General features: G+C 28.8%; 1 protein-coding gene across 2 annotated transcripts; it reads right to left on the bottom strand.

Annotated features, from left to right (window-relative positions):
- Positions 1 to 9,514: 9,514 nt before the first annotated feature.
- LOC112290220 (uncharacterized) lies at positions 9,515 to 11,550 on the bottom strand. 2 transcript variants are annotated; one of them, XM_073538019.2, is made up of 4 exons: positions 11,138 to 11,550; positions 10,657 to 10,993; positions 10,347 to 10,412; positions 9,515 to 10,032 (listed from the first exon to the last, which is right to left on the bottom strand). In XM_073538019.2, the coding sequence occupies exons 2-4, from the start codon at positions 10,934 to 10,936 to the stop codon at positions 9,752 to 9,754; spliced, it is 627 nt and encodes a 208-aa protein (XP_073394120.1). In that variant the 5' UTR covers positions 10,937 to 10,993; positions 11,138 to 11,550; the 3' UTR covers positions 9,515 to 9,751. The 2 variants fall into 2 exon arrangements, with proteins under 2 accessions (XP_073394120.1, XP_024392066.1); XM_024536298.3 differs by lacking the exon at positions 11,138 to 11,550 and having other exon boundaries at positions 10,657 to 11,071.
- Positions 11,551 to 26,548: the final 14,998 nt, after the last annotated feature.

The raw sequence follows: 26,548 nt of genomic DNA on the forward strand, positions 1-26,548 counted from the left end.
TATAGTTAAGGATGATCTTTTGATTTAAAAAAAAATAATGTAAAATACTTCCTATTGATACATCCTAAAAAGTAAGATCTTGATGCAAAACAATGTTGACTTAATAGCTTAGATTTCCTGTAGTACAAGTCTAAAATTAGGAATATTTTTTTCCCCTTTTATTATGATGTAATATTTCATTGTTTCTTTTGGAACCAACAATGCAACAAAAGGCTATTTGCCAAGTACAAGAGACATCCTGCATTAAATGAAAGGATGAGTGTTGGCATGTACTGCAGCTATCTATGCATCCAGTCATCTTGCCAAGCACGTGACCTCCTGTTCTTTGGATGTTTCTCCAAATGGTACACTGAACAAATTATTTATTGAAAATTAGATTGTGACTATTGAAACCAGTTGTTACGATGTAAGGATGATAATTATACAATCAGAACTGTTATATATATAATGAATTTGAATTTGACTTCAAAGGGTGCAAGTTTCATTGTTGTTTAAATAATATATATACCAATATAAGTTACATGCTATGTTTTTATAATTGTGATATATATACAAATACTAATAATCAAAGCTTGAATAAATAAATAAAATTGTGATATAAGCTCAACACCAACTACACAAGTTCAATAATATATCCATAGAACTTCAAATCAATTTAAGAAGAAATATAGATATGAATTTCTAATCTATCTATCTATCTATCTATCTATCTATCTATATATATATATATTAGAAAAAATTAATTCATAAAGTGTTTTCATACACATGTATCTTGAATAATTTTATCTATTTGTAATGTTGATAATATTTACATATATAAGCTAAATAATAATAAAAGAGTCAATTGAATTTAACTATTGCTTGCATCAACATTGAAATATAAAATAAATAAAAAAATCATTTTTTGGCTTCAAACACAACAACAACATGGTTTTTTTTGAGAAAAATGGATTTAGAAAGGTAATAATATATGTGTCAGTCTGAAGCAATTATTTTCTTTAAAATCCAACTACTTATTCCTCACACCTTTACATGAAGCAATCATTTGTATCTTGACATTAAGTGTTTATAAAATTTGTAGTTGTGTTACTAACCCTATTCTATTCTTTTTTCTTATTAGATGAAAATTTATTTTTGAGACTTTGAAACATTGCCCAAATTCAAGAATCCATCTGGAATAATAAAAGAGCCTAATTGATGTTTTAAAGAAACTATTATTCTTGGCCATCACGTTAGGATCTTCATTCTGCCTTTGGCGTCCTTGAAGAGAAGTGCATCACAGGAAATGGACACTTAATTATAGAGGCTTTCCAAAAATTATTCTCTAAATTAGCAGAACTAAGTAAATTTAGACTAATGTGCTCAATAAGCATCGTATTCTCAGTAATCTACATTAATTGAATCGACAAAACTTGCAAACGTTAATTCAGTTGCAAATTAATTCAGTTGCAAACGTTAATTCAGTTGCAAACGTTAATTCAGTTCCCTTTTGTGGATCCCCACCACAAAAGGGAACGAAGTTCCAACAAATTTGGCATTATTCGCAAGTTTGGCGCCAAACCTGCCACATCAGCTCCCAACATGCTTTGACTGGTATTGTAACACGACACGTGTCATAGAAGAATCTAGTCGTGATCGTCAGCCAGGGGGTCGTCGGAGATGACGTGGATAAGTTCTTGGTCATCACGGAGCCCAGGATGGCTCCATCATCCATTGCGACCAAGATCAGAATATTACTTACCCATATGCTCACCAAATCACTGGGGCCACATCAGCTATTTGGGAGGCCACGTCAACCATTTTCCCAGAGCAGAATGGTGAGGTGGCAATCCTGACCCTACCAAGGGACTGATAGGGAAAGGGGAGCGAGTTCCCCATTTTCGCGGTGGAGTTCAATAGAGGGTTACCCACCCAGTTGTAGGGAAATCATGTGCGAGGAGGATGGCCGCAGCAGAGCTGTTGCTTTATTACCATCTTTCCCTAATTCCCTGGCACAGACTTCTCTCGAGGTGGGGGTCTGCTGGGGTCCAACCGGAGCACGTCATCCGTGATTCTGAAAAATATCTCCCGCTGATTAGTGAGTTCACTAGTGAGAGCCCTGCACTGTGGCTCAGACAACACACCCTGCATAGAAGGGAGCGCTCCAGACAAAGACCAGGGGTGCCACTCTAGAACATTCTCACGTCCACGTCCACGTCCTTGTCCGCACCCGCCGGGCGGGCCTGGCATCACTCGCCGACCAAAGGGCGGCCAACCCCCCCCGCCCCGGGCTGCCGCCCCGACCCTGTACAGCTTGGGCTAAACCTAAACCCCCTTATTGTTCATTCACAGCTTTGGCCTTGAGATCTGCACTATTTGTCTCACTGGGAATTTTACATGATATCAAATTGGGAAACAAACATGGCTTGCCTCCACAAAACCCAGACTCATATGGATTGGCGTTAGGTTTTTGCAGATTCCTTGAACACATTTAAAAAATGTAGTTAATTTTGTTTTGAACCAAAAAGAAAATCTATCCTTGCACGGTCGTCAATGGTTTGGATAAGGAGGATACTCTCAAAGACCTTTCCTGTTGTTGTTGTTGTCGTTGTTGTTTTACTTTCATTCTTTAATTCAATGTTTTTATTTAATTAATTAAGTGAACATGGTGAAACTAGGAAGCCATTTATTGGGCAATGAGTGGCACCAAATTCAAAAACCCTTGTGAGCTTATTTTGGGTTGATTCTATGGACTCATGGTCAGCACATACTTGTGTGCAGCATAGCCAATTTGTTGAGATTGGATTGGCCTTTCCTTTAAGTGACAATAAGGCCATGATCATGACTTTGCTATAAAATTGGTTTGAAGTTCACAAACAATGGAATTGGAACTGTAGACATCCACAGGTTGAACAAATCAAAATTGTGGGCACAAATGTCAAACCTATTTATTCTATTTGGGAATAGGGTGGTATTTTGTTTTCAACTGAGGTGAATCTTTAGTCATTTATTGGCTCATGGGTTTACACATAGAAAGTTGACTTGCAAGTCACTTCTTTGTTGATGTTATGCCAATGTCTACACCTTTGACTATAAATAATTCAAAGCTGGGAAACTTCATTGCGATTTGAAACTCGAGAAATTTAAAAAGCCAATTGTGACCAAGTTGGTATGTGATCAATTGTCTAAAATAAAATATACTACTGAAGTTGAATTATATTAAATTAAAGATGAATATCTGTTGGCTTCTATTTGATTTCAAAAGTAAAGTTGTAATTTTGCATGATGAAATTTAGAATAACTTCTTAGATAATGTAAAAGTGTAAATACAATGATTTGACAATGGGTATTGTTTATGATTGCAAATCAATATTATTGATTTTTTTTTGAAATCACATTGAATTAGCGGATTGTAGTCTGGGTTTACTTATTGGGATTTGTTTATGAAAAATAAATCATACACGTATTTTTTGAATAAAATAGATCATTATTTTTTCAAAATTTTACATTCTAAGAGATCTGATTGATTTTTTTTCAAAAATGTGTTTTGTTTGTTTGAGAAATATCCTTGATTATTTAAATTGAAAAATTTACAAATAAAAAAAACAATTGAAAGAGAAGCCTTTACTTAATAAGTCACATCCAAAAAAATTATTTTAAAAATATATGTATATTTTAATAATATCCTTTCTGTATGAAAGAGATCATCAAAATTTATAAATGGAGATAAAAATATTTGGATTGTCGCATTTACATAAATGTTATTTCTAAAACTAAAAAACATGGTATTTAAAAATCATATTAAGATTTCAAGATTTCAAAACTTCAAAAAAGTAAGAAGAGTCTTGACTATTCAATCAATGTAATTACAATTTAAAGAATGAGTATATGTATATGTACATACATACATACAAAGAGAGTGAAAATGAAAGTATTACAATATTTTTCTTTTTAATTAAAAGACTGACACTTTAAAAATATAACTGCTTTAAGCTCTTGTATTTTTAATAATCAAAACAATCTACACCATATTCTATACGTTTTATATTTGACAAATCAACATATTTTCAGAAAAGAAATAAAGTAACATCTTTGCCATTTGTTGTAAGACTTTGTTAACTTTTTATTCTCATAGGTTTAGGAAACACTAATTTTTTTTACCCTTTCTCACAAGTTTCTATGTCCAAAAAAGTTAAATTAATCACGCATACACACAAACACACATACACAAATATATAGAATGAAAATGATGAGATGTTTGTGTGTGTTTGCACACGTACACACATGCACCTATACAATAAGGGAGCTTAGTTACAACACAAACACATAAAGAAACCTTTTCATTAGCCAAAATCTGGCCAAAATCAACGATATTGTTAACTAGCAAAAAGATCTCTAGAAAGACCTCCAGTTTGCTCTCTGTAAACAGCTTTTCCGTGCCCAAGGGTGTGGGTTTCAATTAGATAAAGAGATAAAAAAAAGCCCTTTCATTGGCCGAAATCAAAGAAATTGTTAACCAACAAAAAGCCCTACATAACCTCCAGTTTATTATCTATAAACAACTAATTGGAGTGAAGTTACAGGTTAATATTTAGGGCTCGTCGTCGCAACTGACATGCGGCCACTAACCCAGGTCCGGATCCAGACCTGCGCGACGAAGCACAGGCTCGGCCACACCAGCGAGGCAGGCCGTGCCGAGCTCGTAGCGCGGCACCGAGATTGTATGCTTCCCCCGTTTTGGTTGCTTCTTCTAGATTCACTGCAACCCCACTACGGTCTCTTCAACGCATCGACGCACACACACTCCACCCTGATCCCACGCACCGCGTTCATCACCCTTTCTGATCCACCCCCACTTCGCCTCCCCTTCGCCGATCCACTCTCATGTGCCTTCACATCCATGTTTCCGTCGTCATCGTCGTCCCTGCTTCCAGTTCCAGTTCCCTGAGCCAGGCACCCCAGTGGGCTGCGCTTCACATCGACTGAAATGGACAGGAAGCAGCTAGAGATCATGGCCTGATTCATGTGCAGGGATCTGCCTTGCACAGATGCTAGATCAAATATTGGTCAGAATCAGTATTCTGAATCGCCGTCAGTTTGTTTGACTGGAGGTGGTCTCACTGTGGAAACTAAAATGGAGCTTGATTGTCCCGTGACTAGATACGTGAGTCCGCTAGAACATGTTCCATGCATACTAGGTCCGTGCTCCTGTCATGTGTACACGTTTTAGTCCGAAATAGAGCTCATCGAGCCAGATCGATGACTTTCTTCTATGAAGAGTGTTCCTAACAGGGGATAGCTAGTCATTGGAGGTTTTTAACAGGAATATTAATAATCGCCAAACTCTTTGAGTTAACCTCGTAGATGCCATGAAACTGACGCATATTAGAGCTGGGCAGAGAAGGTGGTAGGTAAAATTGAGTCGTGCATACTGCCTGAGTTGTAATTTCATGAGAAAGAACTGCTATCGGTTGAATACGAATAATTGTTCCACTGAACCCTCCACGCATTTCAAAGCATATCAAACGATATTGTTGATACTCTGGATTAGTGATACTGTGACCCTAAACTCGCCCTTCGTCAACAGTTATAACACCCTTCAGTAGAATAGGGTGTTCACTTCGCGAATCGAATGATGTATGATTGATCAGTTTTTACGATCATAACAAGGATTTTGAGGGGTTGAATTTTTGCGTAAGCGAATTCATTCGAAGAAGGGACTGCTGTTCACCAGCATTGTATGGACTGCCGATAACCTAAAACCCTCGGATCCCCACTAGCCTTTTCAAACATCTTGTTTCAAGTCTCCCGCCAGATAGAAAGCTGCACAGTGTTGCCAATAATATCCCTTGAAGGATGTTGAAAGATTTCCAGGTTTACAAGCTGCGGATTAGGGGAACCCTTTAAAATCTACAGAGAGTGTCACCCAGTCTTCATCCTCAGTAGTGGTGAAGCCATCCGCCGATCCCCTGATGTGTCTCAAAGCCAGGGTGGATACATGCAAGCCGTCATTTTTAAAATGAGACGCATACAACGTTGTGATCGATCCTGAAATAGATAGAAACTGCTTTCAAAAACTCCCTGCAACTCCTACAGCAGGCTGAAAACAACGAGAACGTTGAATTGATGTTCGTATCCTTATGCTCTGACCAGACTGTAGTCTTACTCATGTAATCTTACTCGCCACTACGCCCATTCTAAACATTCAGGACATATCAGTCCCTTCTGTCAACTGAAACTCCTTGCTACACAATTTGTGAGGATCGGTGAGATTGATATCTGCTTCTGAAAATTACACATTGTATGGGCTGCTTGAAGCAACTTTCATCACATATACTAGTAACCACCCACTCTCCCATGTAGCTAAACCGACCGAAAAGCGAGATACTGAGGTAGAGCAAACGTTGAAAATGCATGATTCCGTAGCAAGCATGAACTCTCAAACCCGCTGGAGTTTCGAAATGAATGCACAGCAGTGGAGCTCATCCATTAGTAACACGCCGAATCTAACTTACTAGGATCTGATTTGATCCTTAGTGTCTTAAATCAACTAGATTTATCAAGCCCTGCCCAGTGCAACATTCATATTTACTCAGCTCCATGCACAGCTTCGGTGGTTTGCAACGGCTGATGTGGTGTGGATTCGAGAGGGATACACACTCTCTACAGACGTTAATGGTAGAAACAAAGAAAGCAGATCTTGTGTGCTGTGTCACGAAGCCACAATGTTTGCATATTTTGATGTTCATTATGTTTTAAGGATTCCCTTGTTCTACATCGTCTTCGACGTCGGAGTTCATTTAGACGGACACAAAGGTTTGCTGCCATGTCATCTATCTAGTATTAAAATATTTACACTTTGGCATAATTGTCTTATACTCTCAAAATGCACCTAAATAAATATGTTTTTTTTTTTTATTGTAGAATTTGAAATTGACAACTAATGATGTTGTACAAAGATTTTTTTGAGAAGCTAAGATATCATAAGTAATTTTGTTTATTTTTTGTATCATCAAATTTGGTTTTCCTTTCTTCTTTCTGTACTTTGAGTCCTTGTTAATTTTTTTGGATTTCAACATATTAATCTTTATTATCATCTATGGATTATTTTTTATGAGTAAGTTTGATTTTTTTTTGCATGCTTACATACTTAATTTAAGAGCCTATAATCCAATCTAAGAAGAAATAAAAGATAAAGAGAACCTATAGGAGTCCATAGCCTAAGAAAAAGACAAAGATTGAAAAATAATCAAAACAAGAGTGAAGTAGTATAAAAAAAGAAAAAAAAAGAAAAAAAAAAAAGACTATGTAGGTAGAAAAGATTTATGCCACTTGAGCTATTGATTGAAAACCTTGTGTCTAATAAAGAAAGCCTATATCATCTATTTTGGCCCCTATGGTTGATATAACCTTAATTATGTTCAAACACATTTATTAAAATAAAGATAATATTTTGCTTGTTACATATTTATTTTCTTAAGTAACAAGGTGTAGCAAAAAAGGCCTATTCTTTACAAATAATAACTAATAAATAATAACTACGGTTGACATACTAAAATATATGCCTTTTAATTTATTATTTTTTTAAAAATAATTTAGATTTCATAATTTGTAGAATATCACCTTTTGATTAAAATTTCTAATTTTTATTATAATTTAAAATGGTCTCTAAGGCCTGATTTTATTTTAATCTAAATTATAAAAATAATTTTTTAATTTTTTTAGATCTATTATATTTAAAATACTTTCAAAGTAAAAATATTATTAAGAATCTTTAATTTTTTAAAAATTTAGATAAAATTCAAATAATTCAATCTTGACCTTTTATTGAAATATGTACACTTTAAATGTAACTTTAAGACATATATATATATATATATATATATATATATATCCATATTAATGATAATTTACATAAATTATCTTTAAAATAAATTAAAATAAAATTTTAATCAAAATAAAATTTTTTATAATATTGATCAAAATTGTAATATATTTTAATTTTAATCTAATTTTAACTTCTTTAATTGGACTTTTATATAACAATACATTTTCCTATATTAGATATATTAATTTAAAGAAATATTCTAATTTTTTTCGTTATTCAAACATATTCTAAACAGTTTTTTAATATTTTTATTTAAAAAGAAAAAAATTGACTAAGAAATTAAAAAAATAAATAAATAAGTAAATAAATAAATAAATAAATAAACTTAGATCTTATATACATACAAAGTCAACATCCAACCAACACATTAATTTTATTGATTAACATCTAAAATACAATGAGATTTTAATTATAGAGCACAATTGGCTAATTTCTTTAAGACTCAATGAAAAACACTATTTGTAACTAATATCATCTGATAAAATTATCTCATTCTACAACTTAACCAAAAATGTCAATGTTATCATACTTCTATTTACTAGTGATATCTCCATGATTTTACTTAGAAATTATACATTTATCTAAAATTATTTATGCTGTGGTGATTGCAAAAATAAAAATAAAAACAAAAATAAAAATCTTGTTATTTATCAAACTTTAAAATGCTTCTATTATAATATGGTTAAGGTACCAACTCACAAATATGTGTAAATAGTCAAAAAAAGATCTCAATACTAATCACAAAACTTAGACATATGGTGCTATTAAATAGCCATAAAAAGAAATAATCTCTTTGTGATTTTTGGAAAATTCTCCTCTCTCCATTCATTTTTGCATACTTGAAATTTTTAATAAAACATTTATTTCATTTTTACTAAAAACTTACATTTCAAAATGGTGGTTTACAAAGTTTCCTGAGATGATACTTGATAGAACAAGTAAAACTAAGTATTACTTCATTGTCAAGTACCTGTTGTCAATTACATTGTGTTATTTATGTATTTAATTTCATTGATTTATGAAAAAAGTACGCCATTTCAAATGGATCATGTCACTTACTTGCAAATGAATCATGCCACGTTGTTGTCTCCTACCAATGTGTCTGCAGTTCCATCACCTCTGAAGCGTCTGAAAGTTTCATCCCCTGAATCACCAGGAGAACATGTTACAATGACTAGAAAACCTTGACCAATCAACTAAACAATTCTGGAAAACAATGCTTTCGGTGCAGTCTTCGATGATGCAGGTGGCAGTTGATCTTGGTACAGTGCGGAGTTTAGCACCACATTGTTGCGTAATTAGAGTAGTTTAGTCCCATAACTTGGTGCATCAGGCCCTGCGGTGAAGCAATCCCACAGCTACTTACATTTTTCTCTATTTGTCAGGTTAGCTACATCCAATTCTCCTCATAATCAGCTAGCCAATATGATACAACTCAATGCGCAATTTAAGTTACCAGAGCCATAGTCGACCCACCAATCCACATCATGCAATGAACACTCTAAAATAATAAGGTTGCACATACACATTAAGATTAACAAATGTGGCGTGTTTTTATCATTCAACTTCCAGAGAGGACATAATCATGCACTGTGCGGATGTTGTGAGAAAACAGTCGCCATAAGAATCAGCTTCCGAATAAGAAGATGCTCAAAGAAATAGCTAAAAAATTTAACATTCAATACTGCTAATTTATATACATTGACAAAGGCAGCAACTCATCACTACGCTGAAAGGTTGACGTTACATGTCGAAGAGTGGAACTGATAAATTGTATGTCCTGCACTAAACTATTGGACGCTGCACACCCATCACTTGGGAAACAACTTTCTGTATGTATATGTTATGTTCAAGGGTGCAAAACTTAGTTGAAGAGCTTTAACTTCAAGGGAAGAGTTCGATGTAACCGGTGGCCACAGCGAAGCCTAGGATGAGAAGGGGTGGAAGTAAGACGAAGCCTGCAACGGTTGCGAAAAATGGAGCGTCGTTGCGCTCTGACACCTTGTTCAGATAGTTTTGGCGCCGGATATTGCGTTTCTGAGAAATTGTCAGTTGAGGGGGTGTTGGCTCTTTCTCCTCGCTGACCAGAGAAACCACCACTTCTTCAACTTCTGGCTCAATCTGGCTTGCGAGCTGATCTCGGATCGTCTTCACGTCGTCGCCAGCTGACACAACCACGTCTATCGTTAGTCTGACATCCTTCCAAGGTTTCAGGTTGAGAAACAGAGCTCATTTCACTTACGCAGACAAAGGATTAGATTGGTAATCACAAGAACTTTTCGTGCACTTATTAAAGATGTTGAAGTATCCCCGCTGAATTTGGAAGCTTGAGTGTAGTTCCATTGCATATCTAAATTATCAAGAAAATTGCAGATGAATATGCTTCCAGAGCCATAAGGCTGAATTCCTGCCGAGACCCGGAAAATGAGAAAACATTCAAGCAACAAGTATGAATGCTAGACACGAGAGCAAATATTACCTTGGGATGCAGTTGAGTTCTCCGTCATACGCTCCAACAGGTTCAGATGTGATTGCGCCTGAGGTCCTGCAACAAAAAAAAGGAACTTTCAGTACTAAATCTCCTCCCGCCTCACATCCTGTCACGCTGCAGAACTGAAACGAGAGAGAACTCTCAACATCAGATGGTCACAGCTAGACCGAATAAAACTAAACCCTAGATAACAGCTAATTGCTACTCTTGCTATGGAGAATGAACACTCAGCATCGAACTGAATGAGACTAGCCACCGCCATTTGTAACAGTAGAATTTCATGTCAAGAGACTTGTACCGAGGGATGTGCTGGTGCTTGCAGCAAACTCGGACGAATTCACTGACCCTGATTTGGAAGCCCTAATTGCAGTGCATCTCTTCCTCGAACCGTTTCTCGCTGTGCGCACTTCTAAACTTGGTAACCCACCAAGCATCACCCGGCAGCTTGACACCCTAGGTGCAAACCCACGAAGGTTTCCTTGCGCGCTCGTCGCAAGCCCACCATTCTCAATAGCTAAACCGCAGGAAATGCGAGAGGTGCCGTTCATAGAAAGAAGCAAAGAATCTCCAAAACCCATCGCAATAGAGCTCAAGTAGCCACACCAGCCAACTTAAATCGCTCCCAACTTTCTCTCCTAAATCACAAGCAATGCAGAAGAAGAATACTGAAGGGGTTACGACGAGGCGAAACTCAGACCTGGGCAGCACAAATGATGCGAAAAATTACGTGACCCTGTGGAAGACGAGATTTGTAAAGGGATTGGAGGAAGGGGAAGTACAAAGGTGGAGGAGCAGGGCGGCAGGCACATGGGTAAGCGGAGCAACGGCATATGTTGGCTACACCCCAACGCCCAATTCCATGGCACACAACACTTCTGGACACCAGCTATGCAGCCAACGCATCCAGTTGGGGCTTTGCCTACAGGAATCGCGGCCATGTGTGGCTCCTGTTCGACGTGAACTTACGAGGTGCACAGGCAACGACAAATGGCGGAGCAGTGCAATTGTGCGGACAAAAAAGACACTCTGCTGACAGGAAAACAATGAACACGACCTCAACAAATACAAAAAGTAAAAAAAATAATATCTTTCTGACCGGAACCCATTGATCTTCTGACTCATGCAAGCCTGGTGGGGAATAAGGTGGCCACAAGTGCGTCGGTTTCTGGGCTGCAGTTGCCGCTACCAGAGTGCCGCTCAGTCGGCATGCCTCATCTGAAGCACTTCTTTCTCATCATCTTCATCACCATTTCTGACAACTAGATCCAACACAACTGCTCCTTGTTTTTTTGGAACATCGTAGAGTCATTTTCTGCCATCGTTTATCAATCGATGTTAGTGATTTGGAGCTGGGATTTGAGCTAATGTGTTGAGATTTCACAGTCCTTACATACCATCTTTTGGAATTTTTTATTTTTGAAAACCTTGTGAATTTTTAGCACATGAAGTGTGAATTCTTTTGTTAATTAATAGTATTTTCAAAATGACAAGGTACTAGGTTAAAGCATTGATATTAGATGTACTAAATGTATCTTTGAGTGGGAGAGAGATATAGTTCCATTTTATGGAGGTGATTTAAACTAAAGATGGTTAGTTTGTCTTTTAATTTTTTTTATAGTAACATATTTTATTTTGAAGTCTTTTGCTAACTAAAGTCAATGTTTTTTTCCAACAAACTTTATTATAGTCTATAAGTTTAAACCAAATAATTCTATTTGTCTTTTAATCAAACTAACTTTTTTTTAATCTAAATATAAGGTCATTTTGTTGTTTCTAAATGGTCTAGAAGCATAAACCTAAAATTAGAGGTCATAAGATCTTTATGTCTTAGATGTGATTTTATTTCTATATATAGCCTATTGTATGTTGAAAGCTGATTACTTGCTAACTCTTAGGATTTTTTTGTTTAAAGAAATAAATAGTACTTATTCCTTCATTCCATATATATTGTGCAACTAAATATTCTCAAATTTATGTAATTGTTGGACTATAAAAAGAATTTTTTTTGATAGCATTGTTAAGTTATTGTCTCTATGAATTTATTTCTATGCTTTTAAACCAAATATACTTTATATTGATTCAAAGTATTTTATTTATTTATTCATACTCTATTTTATTGTTAAATTTGAAATATTTTACATTTTTTTCAGTTTGAATATTCATCATTTCTTTCTATTCTTTAAAAATAAAACTACCTCTAATTTTTTCTTCATTATGCAATCCACACCTTTCTTGTGTATTTATTTAAAAAAAAAAAAAAAAAAAAAAACACACACACACAACAACATAGTACTTTAACTTTTGCAGCAACTTGTTTAGACTCATATACATGTGAATGTATATAGTGTAGCATACCCTTATACAATGAACAATCACAATAAAGTTTATTTTGAAATGCCTTCTAAATATACTATATTTATAAAATTTTACCTTATAAAAATGTACTTCTTTCAAGAGTTGATGCTTGTGAAGTTCTATAAGTCCATGCCTACTTATGTGATCCAATTGTACATGACACAATCAAATAATATCTATTAAAATTTTCGTTTGGATTAGATATAATAAAAACTCAGAGTATAATAATATCTTTTATAATCTCATATAGGTTTTCAATCCTCTTGCTCTTTATTACCATATAAGTACCTTTAGAAACTTTACAAATTCTACCTTTTATTATCTATTTATGATCTACCAGATCTAGTGCATTAAAAGAAAATAAGTTCTTTTCTAAATCAGAAAGATATCAAACATTAGTTAATATTTTCATAGTCTTATCAAATATTTTGATCAAAACTATGCTAATTCAAAAAAAATTGGATGAATTATTATTTTCTATCAATAAATATTTATAATTATATATGATATAAATATAGAAATGATCTATTAAAAGATATATACAAAGTAAGCACCAATAATTAAGGATTCATATATTTCAAAAAAATTTACTTTTCATAGTAGCAATAAGAATAATTTTAAAATCTCCATATAAATTTGTAAAATTTAATTATTTAAAAATAGAATATATTTCAATTATAAATCTTTAGATTTTAACATAGATTTTTTTATTTTATTTTGCTTTATTTTATAATTTTTTCTATTATTTATGTCTTTCACAAAAATGCTTCAAAATATAAAGCTATATTGTTTGGACTCTTTTTTATATTTTTGGATAAAAAAATAAAAATGATTATTTTTAATTATATTTTATTATTTTTAGACAATAAAATTATGTCCAATTGTTCAAATGATAGAAGCAACAAATTTGGTAACAATTTTATTTTATTTGTCTTCTAATTTAATATCAATACATTGTTAATTCATAAAAAATTTTATTAAAGATATTGAAGTCACCAATGCACTTGTATTCTCCTTTATATGTGAAGCATCTAAGTTTTGCTTTATATATAATCAGTTTGTCAATATCTTTGTCACTCACAAGGTCTCTAATTTTTTCCATAACTTTGGTGTTAAACTTTCCTTCACAATATTATACAACATCCTATCTATAAAACTCAAATAAATTAATTATATATTTTTTATGTTGATTTCTTTCTATTCTTTGTTATTCTTATTTAATGAATAATTTTTGGAATCTTTTTTATATTTCATATCTTTACTTTTAACTACCACAACTTAAATTTTGTTTTTACTTCAAATTTTTCAACTTCATTGTAATACTTTGATATTAGTTGAAAGTTTGTAATATTGATGAATATCATATATTTAAAAACATTATTTCTTTATTAATAATATTTTTTTAAAAAATAATATGCTATTTTCATTAAAAAAACCTACCATCACAAAAATAGTCACATAAAATTTTGAGATTGAAAGATATAAAATAAAATATATTAAAAAAAATAAATAAGGATTTTTTTAAAATGAAGAGAGATTAGAGAAGTCCATATGGTTAATAATGTGGGAGCTTTGTTTGAGAGTGTTTGAGAAATATTTAAAAAAAAATTAAATAATAAAAATACTTTAAAAGAAGCTACAAAGTTTTATAATATCAAAAAAATTATATTTTTTGAAATTCATCTTTTGTTTAAAATAAACATAATTATGCTTGATTTTTTAAAATATAGAAGTATTTTATATTATAGAGATTTTAAAAAAAAATAAATTTACTAAAGTCATAATAAAGATTATTTTTAACATCTAAAATAAGATTTTTTGAATAAAAATTTTAAAACATTATTAAAAAAAGAGTAGTCTAATTAGAATTATGGACTTTATAGTTCAAAGATATAATTTCTTTTAATATAAAAATATAACATGTTTGTGATCATATAAGGCATATATTTCTTTTAGTCCAAGATAAGAACATCTAAATAAGACATTAAATAAAATATTAAATAAGTTTTATAACTATCTTCAATCATATATAATATAAATTATAAAGTGTAAAAAATAAATATTCCTACAAACTTAGAAACAATTTAAGATATATGTTGACATGACAAACTTAATGTTCTTGTAATTAATATAAATTTTGACTAGTTTACAATTGCCTTCTAAATAATGATGTTATTTGTAAAATGAATATACAATAGCAATTTTTTTGTGTTTTATCTTGATTTCCAAGAATTTTTTTGAATAAAAAATATGAAAATTAAGTCAATCGATTAAATATATTTGTGAAATTTTTTTATTTTATACAAATTATAATGTATCTATTTCCATAATAATGGCATAGAAACAATTTAGATGGAGTAAAATAGGAGTTAAGATGAATTTTGTCTTTGAACCTTAAAATATAACTTTTGATATATGTCTATTTATATATATATTTAAAATTTAAAAAACTTGAATTACAAGACTATATGCAAGGACAAAAAATTATAAATTTTACACAATTTGAGTAGATTTTTTTAAATATTTTTTTTTAGATGAAAAATTTTAAATTTATTCTAAATACATAAAAACTATCAAATATTTAAAATCTTCCAAATATCAAGATATATAATATATTATTTTCTTATATTTTTAGAATATATAAGATTTTAATTAAATAAAATAAAATATAATTATTTAAGATTTCTCAAAATATATCATTCATTAAATATTAAAAGATAGTTGAAATATTTATAAGTAAAAGGGCATGACATTATATTTTAAAAAATAATAATTAATTTAGAATAAAATATTTTATTTATCTTTTTTTTTTACATATTATATTATAAGCCTCATAGAAATTTATTCTAGTAAAGATCTTAGCTTTATTTATTTTGTTACAAAACCACAATATTAAAGGAAAAAGATTCTATTTATTAATGTTTAATTTTTTGAGTCTAAAATAATATACATACATTTTTAAGGGTATATTTAAAATAAAAGCTTTGTTCTATGATAATTTATAAATTAGTCTAATAGTAGATGAGTTCTTTCTTGAAGATTAATTGCACAATAGTAAAGTTGGTATTTTAGAAAAACATGAAAATTCTTCTTTTTTTATACATCTTGAAATTTATTATATTGCTTTTGGATTCCACTAAAATTCCTATTTAATTTAGAATTTTGTGTTACATAAATAACAAATAGAATTTTATTTATTTTTATTTATTTTTTTGTAACTTATATAAATACCATAGTTCTTGTAAAAAATCTGTATCTTAGCCAATAAGTTGATAATTTTTAATTTTTAAAATGTTTTGTTCTCAAATTGAATAATTAGTTCTTAAATATATTGCCAAAAGGTTTTTAACCAATATAGAATACCAAATAAGTTATTATAATTTTATGAGTAGTTAAAACCAAATATCCTATAAAGATATTATTAACCTTCTAGGTTAAGGTTAGCAATTACAACATCAATTAAATTGTATTGAAAAGATTGATATAATAACACTTCAGTCGGATTTGTTGATAATTTGAAGAATTTATGAAAAAAAAGAAGTAATAGAAGACAATCATGTTATCTAAATTAATTATCAATATCAATTTATTTAAGTTAAGTCCAAAATAATAATTTAAAAAGTATTAAGTTATAAAAGACATAACAAATATATGTCATTTTAATATCAATTGATTTTGGTAATAATTTCTAAATTAAAATTTAATTTATTAATCTAAATTAATTGTGTTAAGCTTATAATTCTTATAACATCTCTATTTGATAGTTTGTCTCGATATATTTGAATCTATAGAAATATTAGCTAAAATAGATTGGAAGAAAAATCTAATTCAACAACTTCTATAAAATATAATTTTTATCTATTTTAGATATAATACACAAATTTTTAAATATTTTTTTAAATTAATGAAGAAAAAAAATTAATATATTTTATAAAAATTAATTTAAAGATTATATTTTTTAATTCCAATAATTTAAAATTATCAAAATTAATTAAAGATTTTATAATATTAAATACTTAGATATTTTTATAAATTCTCATAGTTATTTCTATTTATAAGATTATATTGATAATATCTCTAGATCATAAATTTTATCTATTATATTAGATTTTTTAAAGAATTTAAAGAAGTTGCTGAAAGGATTTAAAAGCTTGATATATCCAAAAGAACTAAACATATAGGTATATGACACTTTGGTAGAATATCAAGGATATGAACTTTAATGAACTAAAATATCAATACACTCTTGTGTCACTTGAAAAGACTAAAAAATCACTCAAAGATGATATAGTATTAAACTAGATTAGCTATTGTTGAAGATAAGAAGATTAAAAAGACTTGAAATAAGACTAAAGACTAGAAAGGCATTGATAAGAGAGAAGAAGGCTTTACTATTGCCTCCATATATATTATCTAACTATGAGCTATATGATGATGTTCTATAAGACCTCCAACACATGTTGACTTTGTTAGAGACATGTTTTAATTTGCAAGGCAAGTTTTTTATATGTACGCCACATGATTAGCTTGTTCCACAAGCTATCAATATGTATACTACATGGTTAACTTGTTGATCAAGTTTCTAACCTACTAATTAATTAGAAAATGTGTAAAGTCAAAATCACATTTATAAAGCTTTTAGGAACCTTTTTTAAAAAGATATTATAAAATCAATGTATATTTACCTATTTCTATCTAATCATATAAATAATTATAGAAAAAAATATGTATGTTCGTGATATTATCCTCCTTTATAGGAATAAATTCAAAAAGGAGTGGTCATCATCTTTCATGGATCTTGTTATTCTTTATCTTGGTTTTGATGGATGTCATTGATGCAAAACTTCAACTCTCTTTGCTGCATTTATAAGATCCTTTGTTGGTTCCTATGTGCATTTACTAATATCATATTTGTATCAATGAATAAGATATTTTAGTCTATTTTGGTATGGCCTTGAATCTAAGAATTCTTCCACTTCAAATTTTTGAATATTATCTATTTTTATAGGAAGAAGTGGCATTTTTCTTCTTCTTAAGATATTCATTTTTTATATGACTCAAGAAGAGATACATAGAATACAAAATAGATCTTCATAAACTTTTTTAGATATAATGGATAAGCAACAAAATTGACTTATTTACAAATATAAAAAGGTCCAAGCCTACAATAGTCCAATTTGACACAAGGATGAGTAGTCTTGATATTGTAATAAAGTAATCATATCTTGTCATCCGTATTGAATTTTGATTGTTCTTTGCAATAAGCATTTCTTTTGATTTTTTGTCATTCTTGGCCTTTATATAAGTGCATCTTCATTATTGTATGTAGCTCTCATAAATAATTTGCTAAATCTTCCATTATAAGATTATCATATTTTTGAAAAGTCAAAAGTATCAAGTTGTATATAGTAATTATAATTGGCAAAGAAAGGTATTTGTTGAGTAGAAGAGTGTATCAAACTATTATATGCAAACTTTGCTAATGAAAAAAGAGTTGTTCAATCATCTTGATGATAGTTAATGATATACCTCAAATATTATTCTAAAACTTTATTCACTTATTCTGTTTATTCATTAGTTTATAGATGAAAAGCCAAAAATAACTTTATATCCATCTTTAAAATCTTAAAAAGAGTTTTTTTAAATCTAGATACAAATTGAGTTCTCCTATCTAATATAATATCTTTAGACAATCCATAATAGCAATAGATGTTGTCAAGAAAAAACTTAGCTATTTCTTCACCTATAATAGATTTTATACATGATAAAAAATATACCATTTTGATAAAATAATATATTATCTCAAATATAAAATCATACAAACTTGACATTTAAAAATGTGTGATGAAATTCATAGAAATAGAAGACCATGATTTTCTTGAAATAAGTAATAAATTCATAAGCTCAATGATAAGGAGTTTTGGATCTTGAACAAATATCACATGATTGTAAAAAATATTTAATTACCTTCTACATTTGAAACTACTAGAAATCTCTAAATATTAACTCCAAAGTCTTGTTATATCCAAAATATCCAGATGTTGGAAAGTCATGACGAGCTTAAAGAACACATAATTGTGCTTTGACTTTTAAAATGTATTATTGTCCTTCAAAATAGAATAGATTATTCTTTAACTTAAACCTAGAAGTATCATGAGACTTGGAAGGATTATTCTTAATATCATGAACAAGAAGATTAGAGGACATACTTGATTAAAGTTGCTTGAGAAAGATTGAATCAATAGTCAATATTGATTTCATTCCTCAAACATGTAAAATACTTTGACATCAAGAAAATCATTTTTTATTGATCAAAAATTATATTTTCTTAATTTGGTATAAAATAAGAATATCTAAAAAGGACATCTAATAAATCTTATTATTTTTTTAGATAATAAGTAACTTTAAAATCAAATCTTAATAAAAACATGCTTCAATAGGCTTGGCAATGATTTAATATATGTATTGACATAAAGTACTTAAGGTTCTTATAATTTGTATATATGGTGGCTAGACTCGAGGTGCCTTCTAGATAATGATGCCATTCTTAAAATGAATCCACAATAGTAAGAAGCTCTTTGCCGTGGATTTCATAGTTAATCTCGACTGTTGAAAATTTCCTGGAATGAAAAGCTATCAGATGGAGTTTTTCATTTACTTCCATTTGTAAAAAAATTGCACCTATAGCAAAGTCAAATGGATTTGTTTCTATAAAAAATGTCTTAAAAAAGTCAATATAATGTAAGATTGGTGTAGAAATAAATATTTTCTTTAAGGTTTCAAAAGATTCTTCAATTTTTTTGTTCTCTTTAAACTTGCTTTTATAGATCAGACGTGTAAGAAGAGCCACAATTTGAAAAAAAATCTTGATAAAGATTAGATAATAATCAGCAAATCTCAAAAAGTATTACACATTTGTGACTATTTTTGAGATCTTCCAATCTAAGATAGTTTAAACTTTTTTAGGATCCATGATAAGGCCATCATTTGTAATAATATATCCAAAGAAGTCAACTTGAATAATATAAAATACTCACTTTTTTAGCTTGACATATGTAGAATAAGTAGTTATTTTCAGAATGTAGATACCTAGTGTATAGTATAAACATGGATAGATAACTACTGCAAAGGTGATTCAGCAGGTAGAATGGATGAATAGTCAGGAAAAATAATTATCATCTGTAGTATACTAGTTGGTATCTCAAGGTAGTATAAAGAGGATGGGAGAAGGAAAGAAAAGTCCAGACTGTGAGAGTTGTAAGTCGAAGGCCAGACTGTGATAGTCATGAGCCGAAGGCCATCACTGTAATAGTGTGAGCCGGGGTAAGCTTGGTGCTACCTCTTTTCTTTTGTTTGTTATTTTTTTTGAATAAGAAGATTGAGAGTTTTTGAATATTGTGAAGTGAATTATGGAATGAAAATGTGATTCGTATTATTTGAGAAGAAGAAAGATTGAATGCTGAAATTTGATTGTAGTTGAGCAGAGAGAATGAATCTGTGTTTGTGTGAAACACTGTAATGTGAATGGCAGTTCTGTCTGAAGAATTCTAGTGATTGGAATGAGGGTAATTGTGTGTTGAAAGCTATGAGGGTGCAGTATTACAGTTGGAGATTATGAGGGTGAGTATATTGGTGAAAATAGCAGTTATTGGTATGACTGAATTGCTATAAGGAAGAGACTGATAAGGTGAAGGAGGAGATTATAGTTTCTTTGTGTATTCAAATATTGGAAATAGAGATGATACATTGAGGAGGTAATTGATTGTATGACCCTAACGTGAACGCTTAAGCAACTAGTCATTCCCCGTATTCGAATCTCCCTATACGGATTTATTCTGAGAGGTTTCTTCTGGAATAAGTAAAACAAGCAATCACAACATATAATCATGCATCTCTTAGTTTTTGTAACACATGACAAATATGAACTACATGTTCTTTTGTGTTCTTAGAATAGATTAGGATGTTATCTAAATAACAAATGATATAATCATTAAAAAACTTACAAATGACATCATTCATTATATGTTGAAAAGTAGCTTGTGTATTTGTAAATCTAAAAGGCATGATATTATATTTAAAATATCCATACTTAATCTAAAATATAATCTTCTATTCATCTCCTACTTAATGCATATTAGGTTGTATGCTCTTCATAGATCTATTTTTTGTATAGAACTTTGCTTGATTTAGTTGATTAAGAAATCTTGAAATCAAAGGTAGAGAATATCTATTCTTGATGGTGATCTTATTGAGTCTTTAATAGTCCACATACATTTAAAGAGATCTATCTTTTTTCTTCACATTAAGATAGGAGCTTCAACTGGAAATTTAAAATGGTGTATAAAGTTTTTAGTCAAATTTTCATCAATATATTTCTTAAGTGTAGCCAATTTGTTTTGTGATAAGTTATAGATTGGTTTGAATTGTGATTGAACTATTTCTTGAAGATGGATGAAACAATTATATAGATGATACTCTGAAAAAATATTTGTCTTATTCTTTTTATAAATATCTTAATAATCTTAGCATTGGCTTAAAATATCACTTTAAATCTTTTTTTTCATCAAGAATAGGTGTAGCATATATAAAAAAAGTTGATCTTTTTTTTGCAACATACATCAAAGCTTTTATACCTATCAATAATAATTTGGATGTATTGATCTTATAGATTTCTATTTGCTAAACAAAATCTTCGGCTAAATTACAAGAAAAATTAAGGTTACAAGAAATCCAATCTATTTGAAGATTACATTTTTTTAATTGAGATAATTTTAAAATAATTAAATTGAAAAGAGATCTAATCAGATTAAATATTATTAAATTATTATGACTATTAGTTACTACATTTAAAGGAACAATTTTATATGTAACATCTCTAAAAGATAAAAAATGACTATCTATTATTTCTACATACATAAGTTTGGTTTTCTTAATTAAAGATATATCTTCTTTTTTGACAAAGTCTTTGTCTATAAAATAGATTGAGGCTCCTAAATCTAACAAGGCTAAGACTTTATGATTTTTTGGTCCTAAAAAAACCTTTTTTGTAAAATAAGATGAAGGATTTGAGGAAAGAATATGACCTTTATTAGGTGTCATATAAGATTCTAGCCACATGATTTCTTTTGTAGCTAAAAAAAACTCATTTTTTGACACCTCGTCTTTTTTGGCAACAATGCTTCTCATTTTGTGATTACATTATTTTTTTGGACAATTTTGAGCAGTATGCTTGAATTTTCCACAATATAGGTAAAAACCTTATTGACAATGACAAATATTTTCTTACTCAATAAGATGTTTAAAACATATTGTGTCAATTTACATAAACTCCAGTCTAGATGAATAAACTTTTAAAATCTTAGAAAGTTTTACTATGGCTTGATTTGTACTCCAATCAAATCTTTGTTCTTGACATCTTTCAAGGAATCAATTAATGTATGCAATAGTTTCAGCAATAAATTACTTTAATGAATCTATTTTTGGCATTATCAACAACAAATCTTAAACATTATCTTTTAGTCCATATCAACATTGATTGATAAAGGCTTTGTCATTTCAATCTACATTATAAGTAAGATTTTAAAATTCAGCAACATATATGGTGGCTAAATGTGATTCTTGTCATAACAATATGAGTTTGGTCTATACTATCATTTCTCGATCACTTTCTTTAAATGTAGCTATAAATACTTTTAGGAATGAATTCAAATCATAAAGTAGTTGTGAATTTTTTTCTATCAAAGATGTAAACAAAGAAGGAGCACTCCAAAAAAGAAGTGCTTCAATTAATCCAACTTGATTAAATCCATTATGATATTGAGAAGGATACAATCTTAAATAAAACTTTATTTCTTATAGAAATTGTTGAAATTTTGATCTTCTTCCATCAAACTTCTTTGGCATACTTATCCTTACTTCTCTTATATTTGTAGTAGCAAGATTATTTAGATTCAATTATAAATTTGATTTGCTTTCTTCTCTAAATTGAATAATTTTTTAGCATAGACTTTAAACTTCATTGTTGACTTCTTTTATAGGCATAGGAATAGTCTGTCTATGATTCATATTAAAAATATAAGAGATTTCTACTCTTAGAGTGTTGACAAGCTTGTGAAGATTTGCAATAGTTGCAAATCTACTTTCACTTCCACTAAGTGTAGCATCCATGATCTTTTCTTCTATAGAAAATTCGAATAAATTTAAAAAGTTAAATTAAAGGAATATAATTTACATCCTCTAATATCAAATAAAAATTTCTACAAAGAAGAATAATCTACTTTCTTTAAGAAAAAAATAAGTCTTACAAAACTAAATTATTTGTTTAAAGGTGGGTAGTCCATAACCTTTAAAACAAAATAATAGAAGTGGAATAATCCACTCACTTTTAAAAGAATACAAGAACAATAAGTTAGTACTCTTATCAAACTATCAAGAATATAAACCTTAAAGAACTAAAATATCAATACACTCTTGTATCACTCAAAAAGACTAAAAAGTCATTCAAAGATGATATAATATTAAACTAAAATGGCTTTTGCTAAAAATAAGAAGACTAGAAAGTCTTGAAATAAGACTAAAGACTAAAGAGGCATTAATAAGAGTAAAGAAGGCTTCACTCTTACCTCCATATATATTATCTAACTAAAAGCTATATGACAATATTCTATAGGACTTCCAACACGTGTTGACTTTGTTAGACATATGTCTTAACTTGTAAGGCAAGTTTTTTAAATATATGCTATATAGTTAGCTTGTTCCATAAGCTATCAATATATGTGACATGTGGTTAGCTTGTTGACCAAATTTCTAACTTACCGATCAATTAAAAAACATGTAAAGTCAAAATCATGTCTATGAAGCTTCTAAGATTTTTTTAGAAAATATTATAAAATTAATATATGTTTACCTATTTCTATCTAATCATATAAATAATTATTAGAAAAAATATTTGTATCCATGAAAAAGAATTATTAAATAGATTAAATTTTTTAGTTTTGTAATAATTATTAGATTTTTTAAAGTATAAAAAATTAATAAAATTTATATAAAATTTAGAAGCTTGACATGTTTGAAAAAATTATTTATATTTGAATTTGAAGATTTCAAAGATTTTTCATATAGATTAAAATATATAGTTGGATAAAAGAATGAAATCTTTTAAAATTTAGAAAATTAAAAAAAAAAAAAAAACATCTAAAAAGTTTAGAAGGCTGAGACTTTTAAAGCAGTGATATTTATCAAAATATATAGCTTTGAAAGATTTTTATTTAAATTAGATAATTAAATTTCATTAAAATAATTTTGATTCTATTTAAATAAAAAAATTAAAGAAATTTGGATGAAGATTCAAAAGCTTAACATTTGTAATGAGGATAATTTTTGTACAAATATGAGACTTTAAAAGAATTCTTAAGAAAAATAAAATAAAATTTTTATATTAAGAAAATAGATTTTTGAAATTAGAAAAAATCATAAATGTTTTAAAAAATATTTTAACTTATAGATTTGTTGAAGTTATCTGATATGGCCAAAGTAAAAACAAATTTATAACTATTGAAGATCTTCACAAGCTTATTAATATTTTTAGGAAAAAAAATTTATGTATTATAAATATCAAAAATACAAGATTTATTCCTATGCTTATAAAAAAAATCAAAAATAAGATTGAATATCTTGGCTAAGAAGTTATGCAATTGAGAGATGTAAGTAGATTAAGCTTATAAATAAATCCAAAAAACCTTACTTCCATGAGTATAAAAGAAGAAAAAATCAATATCCTAGAGAAATTTAACAAAATAAATTCAAAATTTTAAGGATTTTTACAACAATTGAAGCTTTGTTTAAGGTTACATCTTTATCAATATCTTAACAAATTTACTCAATTTGAATTTATAAGTGCACTCTTATTTCGTAGTATTCTTTCTTGAATTGCATCTTTCATAAAAAAAGATTTACGACTCTTAAATGATCTAAATTCATTTTTAGAAGTATTTACAACCACATTTAAAGAAAGTGATTGAAAAAGGATATCAAGAAAAAAAATCCCAATCTTTATGAAAAAGATTATAATCAACTATTATCTATGCTATTAAATTATAAAAAATTTCTTACAATATAGATTGGAATGATGAAGCTCTTACTAATAAATTTTGATATGGATTAAAAGATAATATTAAAGATTTATTATTAATAATATTAAAAGAAAATCAATGAAAAAATTTAATGCTCAAGCCATTACATGTAATAATTGATTCTTTAAAAGGTACCAAGAACAAGGATTTATTTTTAAAAAAAATTAATTCATGAAAATAATTTCTAAAATTTTAAAAACTTATTCATCAAGGCCAAAACCTATGAAAATTAATATAATTTAATTTTAGTGGTTCATGCCAAAAAAAAAAAAAAAAAAAAAAAAAAATTATAAAGACTTGTATTTATATTGCAAAAAAATTCCATAAAGTATAAGATTGTTGCATCAAACCATTAAGATTTTAAATAAAGAATATAAATTTTAATCATAATTTTTTTTTAAATATATATATATATATATATATATATATATAGAGTTGTAATAGAGATCTTGTAGTTGCATAATTCTAGACCATCAAATGTAAGTCTCATATTATCACCAAACCTTACATCCTATTTTAAACTTTTTATAGTTATTACAACTTTAAATTATAAATTTTCAGCTTAAGTATTTTTAGACACTAAAGCCTTAGCATATTTTATGAATAAATAATCCATATCACAACAAAAGTTGATACTTTTAAAGAAGATTCAATCAACTCTAGTAGAAATTATTGATGGATGACCACTTAAACCTTGATATATCATGAAAGAAATCTAACTATTGAAAGTGATATTAAAAGTTCAAATATCCATATTATTTTTAACATCATTCAATGTCCTTCAAATCTAGTGGTATGTGACCTTCTATGATTTATATTACATAATCTTGATATTGATTGAAAATTACAAAAGATCATTTTAAGAGCTAGTTCTAATAACAAAAAACTATCTTGATCTTTATTTGTAGGAGCAAAGGTATTTATGCAATTTGCAAAAGATGGAAATATTTGACTTTTTATTTTTTTAGAACCAAATCTTTATTTAAATAAGGATTGCAACGAATCTTAAAATAATACAAAAAATATCAAGATGCATTTGAAACAAAAAATACTAATATATTTCCATAATATTAACTATATATTTATAAAATTAATCTTTAAGAAAGAGCTCAACTACCATTTGGAGTAATTTACAACTTGTTGTAGAATGAACTTGATATTCAAAGAAATACATTGATAAAAAAACTTGCAAAGAATTTTATTCAACATTTAAATAAATAAAATAACCATAAAAAATGGTTATTCTTTATCTTTGATATTTTGTATTTTTGGTCAACTAAATAAAGCTAAGATTTATACTAAAATAGATCAATAGTGAGCCTATAATTTGGTAAGTATTCAAAAAAAAAGATGAATAAAAGATTGTGTTTTGGACTAAGTATGGTTATTTTAAATACAATGTCATTCCTTTTGGACTTTAAATATTTTAGCTACTTTCTAACATTTTGATGAATAATATATTTAAAATTTTTTTAGCTATTTTTATTGTATAATTTTTGAACAACATTCATATCTATTCTAAAAATATAAAAGAATGTGAATAACATTTTTGCCTTGTATTGCTAAAACTTAAAGATATAGAACTGTATGTCAAGATGGAGAAATATATCTTTCATACAATTCAAGTAGAATTTTTGGAATTTATTATTTCAAATAGAAGTTTACAAATGGATTTAAAGAAGTTACAAACTACTATATATTAAA

This window comes from Physcomitrium patens, chromosome 13 (assembly GCF_059467195.1).
Source record: "Physcomitrium patens ecotype Gransden chromosome 13, ASM5946719v1, whole genome shotgun sequence".
NCBI lineage: Eukaryota > Viridiplantae > Streptophyta > Bryopsida > Funariales > Funariaceae > Physcomitrium > Physcomitrium patens.

Bases quoted from the DNA above. Each gene is read 5' to 3' on its own strand.
- LOC112290220 (XM_073538019.2), bottom strand. From the start codon at position 10,936: ATGGGTTTTGGAGATTCTTTGCTTCTTTCTATGAACGGCACCTCTCGC. The intron at 10,413-10,656 runs GTACAAGTCTCT...TTTTTGTTGCAG, and splicing joins AAGCACCAGCACATCCCTCG to GACCTCAGGCGCAATCACAT. The intron at 10,033-10,346 runs GTAATATTTGCT...TGGTTGTGTCAG, and splicing joins GAACTCAACTGCATCCCAAG to CTGGCGACGACGTGAAGACG.